The following is a 10,759-nucleotide window of genomic DNA, read 5'->3' as shown; positions in this document are numbered from 1 at the left end:
GTTCAAGTCTTTTACCCTTAAAAAAAATACTTTTTGTTTTCTCATCGAAAAAAATGAAGCCCTTAAAAAAAAGGTCAAGGTTGCAAAACAACAGAAAACATGCTTTGAAAGGGAAAAAAAAAAGAAAAAAAAGAAAAAGGTTCACCGATCGGGTTAAGAAGCTTGTCTAGACATCGTATTTTTGCCACGTCAAAGATTGATGTTCTCAATTGAGCTGTCCACCAAGCAGGGGACCCTCTGGATTGGTTGCCTATTCGACCATCTAATAAATGTCACCCTTGTACTAAACCTTTAACTTGTGTTTTTTACTAAAAATATCAGTTAGAATATTTTTTGGTTTTGGTATTACATAGTACAGATTACAGAGGAATCAGGGGTGGGGACTGAGCAGGTGCAAATGAGGCCCACTAACCATACCACAGAGAGCCAACGAGTAGGGATGCCAACTGACCACCTGGGTCATTGGCATTTGAACATTTAAATATCGAAAGGCACCATTCTGATCATGTGGCAAGTGTTTGGGGCTCCAAATTTGGCCCATTTTCATCCCCAAATGATAGATAAAAAGATGTTTACCCTTCATTCAGATTGTATCTGATTTTGAGCTTGTGCAAAGAAATGTTTAGCATTGTGTGCCACCTCTGCCTCTAGCATTGCTTCCAGCACAATATCTGATCCTTTCACATCATCTGCCATGAATCCACTGCTTAAACACATTTATTCAACAGAAAGCACCCACTGTTCTACAAGTGAATGTTCAGGCACTATGCAGTTAATTCTTTAAAAAAAAAAAAGTGCACACAGTAACATCTCGACATGCATGAGGAAGGATGGTGCGAACACATAACCCAAGGTGAGATTGCAACAGTGGCACAAACTCCAATGTTATAGCTCAGTTTTCTTTTTTTACCCCTGAAATTCCAATAGTTCAGAAGAAACTTTAAATGGTGGTTCACCAAGAAAGGAAAGAAATACAAGGAAGAAGTCATCGTCATCTAAGTCTTGTCCCGACTATATGAGGTCGGCTCATTAATACTGTTTCTCAATTCCGTTTTGTTCAATGCCATATTCATCGCTAAGATATGGGTGCTTAAATCATTTCTTATTACTTTCACCCACATTCTTTTTGGTCTGCTCTTTTCTAGCCCCTTCAACTTGTAATAGATCATTTTTTCTATCAGGTGCAAATACAAGGAAGAAGTATAATAGAGAAAAAGAAGAGAATGAGGTAACTACTAGTAGAATTTCACAGTTAGGTTCCAATAGTCCGGTTAGTTTCACTAATAAAAAGAACAGGATGGTGGAATCTCACTTTTCAGATCACAACAAAGTCGCAGACCCAAATTTTAAAATTTTCATTCACCTAAACGGAAGGAGAAGAATACAGTATCCTTTATAGTAGAAGGCCAAGCCATTTTGCACAACAAAAAACTAATATTACAAAATAGCAACCATACCCCAATTTCATCTCTTCGAAGTTTCCTTGGAATATTCTTCTTGTAGTTGCTTCTGCTTTGGTCCTATTAAGATGGGCTTGCCAAGGGCCATAGGCTAGGCATTCCAACTTGTGGGCAAAACAACTGTGGGGCATGGACCAAGAGTTCTGGGCTCACAAATAGAAAACCAAAGTCTTGGGACACATTAGCAATTGTGAGCTGTATGGTGGGTATGGGTCTAAACCACATGGATGAGACCAGCTAGTGCTGCATCAAGGGGTTTGCAGCATAAAAGCAATTCTAAACATAGATACTTTTTTTTCTATCAGCACTTAACATTGATACTATTAGAAGATGCCCACTATGTATATGAGCACAATGTGTACATGATCCACAAGACGGCAAGCATATTCAAGAGCAACGTCTCATATTTCCATTATTTTCCATCAGATGGCAATTTCCATCAACATATCCTTGAAGCTTTCATCCATGCAGTATCTACTTTTGTATCAGGTATATATTGTGTCTGACACCAGTACATTACACACATAGGTATCCTGGAATTCTAGACTATGACAGGATAGCTGATCCCCAAATTCTTGTTTGTGGGGATCTTTGGACATATTTGAATGAGATGTTTACTCCATCCTCCCTGTTGCAAAACCAAAGGAACCAAGAGTCATCCCTATTGTCTTCCCTTATAATGGTATAAAGCTTCACTCCTTGGTTCATTCACAATCAATGAATAAGGAGATGAGCACTTTTGATTCAAATATCACTATTGGAGCAGGGATTCGCAAATCTCCTCTACAATCAGCAAATATCACAATTGGAGCGCAGATATCACAGCATTTTTAAGCACACTAGAATTTCAAGGTTTTCCCACAAGGAATTAGGAAATCAAATTCATCTCATTTTCTGCAGCTTTCAAAATGAACTTTTGATTTGTTCCTCATAGGCAGCCAAATTACCACACTAAGGGGTTTAAGCTCAATGAATATGGAAAAGTCACCTCATGACCATAGAACAATGGATCAATAGATGTGCCACTGTTTCATCCATTGCATCATATAGAAAGCATTTATTTTTAATGCTAGTGTGTCATGCCCAAAGACTTAACAGCTTTGGTAGCATCCTGGGCAGTAAGGGGCTTCAGCCCAAGAGACTGCATCTTATGGAAAGAAAGAAACCACTCAATCTTTCAAAGAAAAAGTTGCAAAGTTAATGTGGATACAAAGAGAATAGAGAGGCAGCTGGCTTTTTGGGTATCAAACTGTCAATATTGAATGATTTTTATGGCCTCAAGTTTGAGCACTTCTGTAGACATTGGAAGAAGAAGAAAATACATTTTATTCATCCTTTGGTGTATAAAGCAAACACATGTATATAGTATTCATTGTTCCATCTCATTAACCATGTAATAGACCTAGGACTATTTTTGGGCAAATTTAATTCAGTTCTTATACTTGAATAATAATACAAAAATAGAACATTCACATAGGAAAAAAAAGAAATGCAAGAAAAGCTGAAGATATTCAGAGGCACAGAGTCTTCTGCGTAGCTTTCAGCTAATTGCCAGCCAAACCCTCAAAAATGAAAAAAAGAAACCCACCTTAACTAATAGTATGCAAGCCTGAGTAATTGGATAATCTATTTTCTTCTATTAAATTTCTAACTACTGACGAAAGGAAAGGGAAAAAGAAAATGTGGGGACACTGATTGCTGATCAAAAAAAAAAAAGTGGGGACACTGATCAGAGAGAGAACCTAGGCTGCCCAGGTTCCAGTTTCCATAAGAAGTTATGAAGGTAGGGAAGGAGGCTGGTCAGGTTTCAGTTACCATAAGAATAAACTTCTAGAATAGGTAAGGTATTGAAAGCCTAAACACTTGAAATGACTTAAAATACAATTATAAATTCAGTTGGCATAAGTCCATTGTCTTGGCCATCATGATCATCATTATCTAAATCTAAAACCGTATCCAACCTATTTGAATTTGACTACATGAATCATATCCCATTATTCCAATCCATCTAAACCACAAACCTAACCTATAATTCCTTTCTTACTACCCCAATCCACATCCTCTTGGTCTACCTATACCTATCATAGCTGTTTGCCTGTTATTTAACATTTGGGGCTAACCATTATGATGTAGGACCAGCTCAGCTCTAGTCCTTAGAGAATGTTGAATGGTCTTTTTGGATCAGAATTTTATGGCTGTTGATGGCTGTAATGGCTTCTCAAAGGAATAAGAGAGAAAATAGGGAGAGAAAGAAGAGAGAAAATACCTGGAATCACTCACAGGGTGCCTAGAATCACTCTAGGTCATGGGAATCACTCACCATAGCTAGAAAATAAACTTCTTTGCCTTTGTGTAAAACGTCCATACATATTTATAGACTCTTTCATAATAACCCTAGGAGTCAAACTGTTAGACTCATAATAGTTTTAGGAGTCAAACTGTTAGACTCAATAATCCTAGTAGGGCTCAAACTAAGTTGTTAAATCCTATTTCAATTCAAAGAAGACTCAATAACTCTAATCCTACTTATGCAATAACTCTGAAATTTTAAAATATAAACAAACTATAACTAGACAAATTAAACCCTATCATTGGACCCCACAGAAAATTGAAAAAATGACAAAAATACCCCTAATGTCCAAAAATACAGAAATACATGAAATATCATAAAATTCCAATTGACTCTTCATCTCCTATATCATTCTCCCCCGGTTCAAAAAAATTCGTCCTCGAGTTTTGAAGAACTTGAGGATGAAAAGTCGATATGCCCCAATTACAAAAGGAGTAGGACTTCCCACAGCTACATGCTTGGATTGTAGAGTAGAGGCCACACAGAACTAGAAAAGGATCTTGAAAGAAACGTATTTCTGAACACTACCTTTCATAACCATCTTTGTTAAATCATTAATAATATTAATTTCTTGAAACTTAATCCATCAACTAGCCTTTGTGATTAATCTTCCACTCGCTTATCCAAATTTTCAACTGCAACATTTGGAACTTTTCCTTCAACTTCTAATTTAGGAGTCACCATCTCTATGTACTGCGTTATCCTTGGTTCTTCAACAAACTCTAGGACTCCTTCCATTGTTGATGTTGGTGGAACTTGAGCTATGTTAGGTTGTAATTCTTGAATTAGTTCTAGTTGATCTTGTAACGTAAATTAACTTCGTACTAGGATCTACTACAATCAGCACATTTGTATCTTGCACATGAATTTCTTTAACTTGCTCCACTTCTATTTCTTCTTGATCATTAACCTCAAGCTGATCATGGGTGTTGGAAACTCCAACAATTTCTATTTTTGCTTGGCCTGCACCTTCTTGATTTTTAATACCGACAACTTCTATGGCTTGAAATTCTTCTTCTTTAGCTTCATCCTCAACTTCAACTCTGGGATAGGCATCAAAATGCAAGGAATCATCTACTTTCTTTTCAAATGTGTACCTTCTTCCCCTTAACTTCAAGCTCTTTGTTGTGACCTGTTGCTTCTTCTTTTGCTCAAAATTAGTCAGCTCCATATATAGATCATCATGGAAGTTTAGTGGGATATACTTTTTTTGCAAACACCTCTTCATCTCTGCCCATGTACTAATTGGATCATTGCCTTTATTTTCTAGTCGTTACTCAAGAGTCCTCCACCATACATTAGCATGACCCGTCAGCTTCATGCACACAAATCTAATCCTTTGTTTGTCAAACATATCATGCCAATCAAAATATTCCTCTAGTTCAGCAACCCAATCAAAGAGTGCTTGCAGATCATCATCTCCTTTGAAATCTGGTATTTCCCTTTCTCTTCTAACATGTTTGAAAACCTTACTCCTGTAGCCAACATTATTAAATCTGTTTTCTTCTACCATCTTCTCAAATAAGTCAACCAAAGACCCTTCATATGGTTCATAAACTCAATCTCATTGATTCTAGACTTGTATGATTGTCTAGAAGATACCCTAGGCCTATAGAATCGGTCACTTTGTGAGAACATAGCTTTGATACCAAACTGATGTAGGACCAGCTCAGTTCTAGTCGTTAAAGAATGTTGAATGGTCTTCTTGAATCAGAATTTTATGGTTGTTAATGGATGTAATGGTTTCTTGAAGGAATAAGAGAGAAAATACCTGGAATCACTCACAGGGTGCCTAGAATCACTCTAGGGCATGTGAGTCACTCACCATAGCTAGCATAAGCTGAAGAAAACTCAATAAACTTCTTTGCCTTTGTGTAAAACATCCATACATATTTATAGACTCTAAACTCATAATAATCCTACGAGTCAAACTGTTAGACTCATAATAGACTTAAGAGTCAAACTGTTAGACTCAATAATCCTAGTAAGACTCAAACTAAGTTGTTATATCCTATTTCAATTCAAAGAAGACTCAATAACTCTAGTCCTACTTATGCAATGGCTCTGAAATTTTACATATAAACAAACTATAACTAGAAAAATTAAACCCTATCATTGGAATCCACAGAAAATTGCAAAAAATGATGAAAATACCCATACTGTCCAAAAATACAGAAATACATAAAATATCATAAAATTCCAACTCTTCAGCTCTTGCATCACATTAGTTCCATCATATGCAATATCTTTTGTTTTTTTTTTTCGTTTTTTATCAGTAACAATCAGAATTTTATTAGGAAAAAGAAATGAACAATATGTACAAGCTCAAAGAAGTGTAGCTACAGCAGCTACCTAAACCCAAATCAATTCATACAAAAGGATTCCCTGGGGATCTTCTCCTAATACATTTGAGATCTATCAATCCCTTTCCTAGCTAAAGCATCAGCCATGCTGTTTGCACTTCTAGGCACCCACTGAAACATAGCCAACTTGCTAATCTCCCTCAATACGTATCTGTATTCTGAACATCCATGTTCCTTGTGTATTATCTATTAGCCATCCCACCACCACTCTAGAGTCTCCCTCCACTACTAAGTTTCTGTAATGGAGGGGCTTCCCAATTTCAACCCATGCAATACTGCTAATAATTCTGCCCTTGTTGAGTTTCTAAACTCAATTGGCCCTGAATATGATGCCCTCACGGAGCCATCTGCCTGTATGAAAACACCCCTGATACCTGAATTTCCAGGATTACCAACGCTGCAACTGTCAAAGTTCAATTTGATTCAAGGAAAATCAGGTGGATGGCAAGAAATCCTTAATCTAGCTCTAGAAGATGATAAGCCGGGCAGCCAGCCATCTCTTATCAGTTCTTTGCTATATGTCATATGAAACATCCCTAAAATATGTCAAAGTTGTTACCCAATGAGCCACCCTGACCATCAAATGCAGTGTCTTCTGGTTTTGTCTTTTGTAGTATTGCTTCTTGCCCACCACAACAACTTCATCTTGTCCAAGCATATTATAGTAATGGAGAGAAATGGATTTCAAATTATAGAGGGGGCATAATGATGCTTGGCTGGAGCCTTGGGAAGTTGGTCTGATGGCTCTGAACAGTATCGGTTTGGGACCTTTAGGTAAGGAAGAAACTTTTAGGGAATATTGAGAAAAGAGTAGAATATGATCCACTAGATGTTATCAATGGTTCAGCAAAGAAAATAAGACAAGAGCAGAAAAGAAAAGGGGGTTTTGAAGGTTACCAACAAGACAAAGGGGAAAAGGAAGGGGTCAAAGGGGAAGAGGGTCTCACAAGCAGAGATTATGTTAGTTTTGGAAGTGGCTGGGTACAGTGTTAGATGAACTCTCTTAAACAGATGAAGTGCCTATGTTGGACTCAAGTCAAATACTGACATCATAGATTCTAATGGGTGGGAGAGCACTTATACAAATGGTTTTTGATGAGGGCAGATTTGTCCCTCCAATGAAATTGTGACACGTGGCACCTCGTGAGAACTAGGCGACACCCAGGCAACAACTTACCAAGTTGGTATCCCACCCGGGCACTAGCCTGGCATAGCCTACGCGTTGCCTGGCGCGAGGCCTGCACGCGGCCTGCACGACCTGGCCGACCTGGATCAGCTTGGCACATGATCCGACCTGGCCGACCTAGCCGACCTGGATCAACCCAGCACATGATCCAACCTGGCCGACCTAGCCGACCTAGATCAGCACGGCACATGATCCGACCTAGCCGACTTGGATCAGCCTGGCAACCCATAAGACGTGCCCACCGATAAACTCGGCATAGCTCCCCCGGGCAGCTTGCCACTTGTAGGGTAGCTCGGTACAGAAGAGCAGTTTGGCGTATCGCAGGAAGATCTCCTGCCTGACAACCGTACCTGACAGATCTGGAGACCTGTGCCCACGTCTCTCGCCAGGCGGCGCCTTGCCTGGCAGAGCCGTACTCTGCAACAGCTGCCTGCACCCGCCACCTCAGCTCTGATAGCGACGACTGCGGCAGAGAGACAGAGGCGGTTATGCCTAACTTGACAGATGCAGTCACGCTTGATTTGACAAGACACCGCTATATAAGGACTCCAACCCCCAAAGGGTGGGGGGGGGGGAGAGAATGAAAAAATGGAGGTAATCCTTGCTCTCTAGCTCTCTCATTTCTCTCCAAGCTCCCTACAATCAGAATGCTAACTTAGGCATCGGAGAGTCCCTGTCCGAAAAATACCCCCAGGTCCTCTGATTCAGTTCTCGCAGGTCCCTCAGCTCCCGCCACCTGCAAAGGAGAGGAGATCAGCTCATGCAGAGGGCAACCAGGTAACTCTCCACCAGGGAGCTCGTCACCAGGTAGCTCTCCACCAGGGAGCTCGTCACCAAGTAGCTCACCACTAGGGAGCTCGTCACCAAGTAGCTCACCACCAGGGAGCTCGTCATCAGGTAGCTCTCCACCAGGGAACTCGTCACCAGGTAGCTCTCCACCAGGAAGCTCGCCACCAAGTAGCTCACCACCAGGGAGCTCGTCACCAAGTAGCTCTCCACCAAGGAGCTCGTCACCAGGTAGCTCTCCACTAGGGAGCTCGTCACCAAGTAGCTCACCACTAGGGAGCTCGTCACCAGGTAGCTCTCCACCAGGGAGCTCGTCACTAGGTAGCTCTCCACAAGGAAGCTCGTCACCAGGTAGCTCATCACCAGGGAGTTTGCCACCAAGTAGCTCATCACCAGGCAGTTCGCCACCAGGGAGCTCCATCATCCTCTGAGTCACAGGCCACCTCGGAGCGGGTCAAATGACGAGGTACTTAGCCAAAAAAAAAATTTGATACGCCACAAGAAATTGGTATGTGACCAGAAACGGTTACATCAGTTTTCTTCTTTCTTCTTATTTAGTTAACATGAATGAACTTCTAATATACACAGCCGGTTCCACCTTTTCTTATAGAATATCTGTAGGTAACAAAAATAAACTTTAATTTACTTATGAAAGTTTCTATAAGTATATGATGATAGAATTCACAAGACAATTTTTTAAGAGAAATTTCCAATTTTAGGCGTGTCTGTTTATCCATTTTTTATCTTTCCAAGTCAGATTACTGAAAGTTTATGAGTTCCAACTCTTGTGTCCATGTCCATGCACCACTAGTTGGGTATTGGGTGGGGGTTGTTGAAGTTTATTTTGGGTCACAGGGATCAGTGGTAGCAGAAGTGGCGATGGTCTTCTGTTGGGGAAATTTGTGTTCTTTAAGAGGGATTTTGCAATGTCCATTTGAGTTTTCCACACCTTGGGAAATGCAACATGGAGTAATTAATATGCTTGACTATTGAATGAAACTAGATGGACCATTACCCCTGCGATCTGGCAGTAACCTTGTGCTTTCTGCAGAAACAGGAAGAACAGTGAAAAGACCAGCTTTATCATTAAGCTCCTCAAGATTTCTATTGTCTTTCAATGAACCGGCCTTCAGCTTGGCCTTCAAAGCTGCAGATTCAGCCAATCTTGCATATGTAGTGGCTTGACTGTGCAAATCAGATGAACCTGAAGTTGTTGAAGTATAGTCCTAGTGAAGGATGTACATAAATACATCAAGATACTCGGGAAAAAACACTTGCAAAAGCCTAGTTTCAATGATAATCACAAGTTTGATAAGCATTCATTTAAAAAAAAAAAAACGGTATGATAAGCAGAACCTTTTGGATGGCGTTCGTTGAGTTGTCTTCTCCATCAAGCTTCTCAGGCACACTAATGCCTAGCACCAAAGAAAATATAGCCAATTCAAATCTCATAAAAGGAAGCAATGCAACAAAATACATTTAAGAAGAAAAAGACAAGGGAAAAAACTTCTTATAATACCATTACTAGAAGGTGAAGTCTCTGGATTATCCATCAGCCTGCGAGTCATTGGACCAGGATTCATGACGGATATGCTCCGAATTTCATAACGAATTGCTTCTAGCTGTGCAATTGCATCTTGAAGTTCTTTGTGCACCTAAAGGTCAAGATAACATAATTTAGAATCAACATCTTCTTAGTTCTGAGAAATATGATCGGTTCCAAAACGAGCTCAGAGCTTTCTTATCTGAAGTAGATAGATAGTGCAATGCCAAAACCAGGACAGTAGCAGAGTAATGAAATTGAGAGACATAAAGTACAAGTCAAGTAAATATTAAATAAAGAACCATTAATTATAAGAAACTGGATTACATTATTTCTTCTAATATCAATCCAAATTAGTTTAAAGAGTTCAATCTAACTGTGCATTATAAGAGATACAAACAAATAATTTCACTTGTTTGGAAGGAAGAGGATTCAACCCAGAAATGGAAAAAGATCAGAGAAGAAAATACCTGCCTAGCTTGAGATTGCTGCAAAACATTTTCGAACTGTCCACGAGCCAATTGAACATACCCAATTGCTCTGCCGGCTAACCTCCCCGCTGTTCTGGCGATAACTGGGAGATCCTTAGCACCTAAAACCAATGAAACACACAAATCCAACTCCTTCCATGGTGAATAAACTCGAAGAATAAGAACCCAAAAAGATTTTAGAGAAGAAAATTCAAAAGCATCTCGAAGAGGAAAAAAGCAAATGAACCGAAAGAACAGACGTTAGAGACAAACACAAAAAAGAATTTCCGGAAATGAAAAATAAATTAAAAACTCAAATCCAAAATAGCATTCTGAATCCAAAAGTTCATTGTAAATCTGGTGCTCTAAACATCCTTCCCAAAGCATTACGCATTACAAGGTGCATGCCTATCTCTATCTATGTGTACGAGAGAGATAGAGAGAGAGAGAGATCACCGATTAGAGCAGCGGTGGCTCCAAGTAAGAGGAAGAGCTCCCCATATGAAATTCCCAACATTTTTGTCTGAGAGATCAATCTCACTCCTCTCCGGCTCTCCCTCGTATCAACTATCAAGGAGCAAGGACTCCCCGCCTCGGTTTT

General features: G+C 39.8%; 1 protein-coding gene across 2 annotated transcripts; it reads right to left on the bottom strand.

The window, feature by feature from the left end:
* Window positions 1-284: 284 nt before the first annotated feature.
* Window positions 285-10,759, bottom strand: LOC148864854 (uncharacterized). 2 transcript variants are annotated; one of them, XM_088981257.1, is made up of 6 exons: window positions 10,615-10,759; window positions 10,159-10,280; window positions 9,665-9,800; window positions 9,502-9,560; window positions 9,161-9,371; window positions 285-689 (listed from the first exon to the last, which is right to left on the bottom strand). In XM_088981257.1, the coding sequence occupies exons 1-6, from the start codon at window positions 10,673-10,675 to the stop codon at window positions 580-582; spliced, it is 699 nt and encodes a 232-aa protein (XP_088837383.1). In that variant the 5' UTR covers window positions 10,676-10,759; the 3' UTR covers window positions 285-579. The 2 variants fall into 2 exon arrangements, with proteins under 2 accessions (XP_088837383.1, XP_088837384.1); XM_088981258.1 differs by lacking the exon at window positions 285-689 and adding an exon at window positions 1,827-2,088.

This window comes from Nelumbo lutea, chromosome 3 (assembly GCF_056320005.1).
Source record: "Nelumbo lutea isolate HS-2025 chromosome 3, American lotus-T2T, whole genome shotgun sequence".
NCBI classification, from domain to species: Eukaryota; Viridiplantae; Streptophyta; class Magnoliopsida; order Proteales; family Nelumbonaceae; genus Nelumbo; species Nelumbo lutea.
Note: the sequence above shows the minus strand (reverse complement) of the source record. Positions and strands in the feature narration are given on the sequence as shown.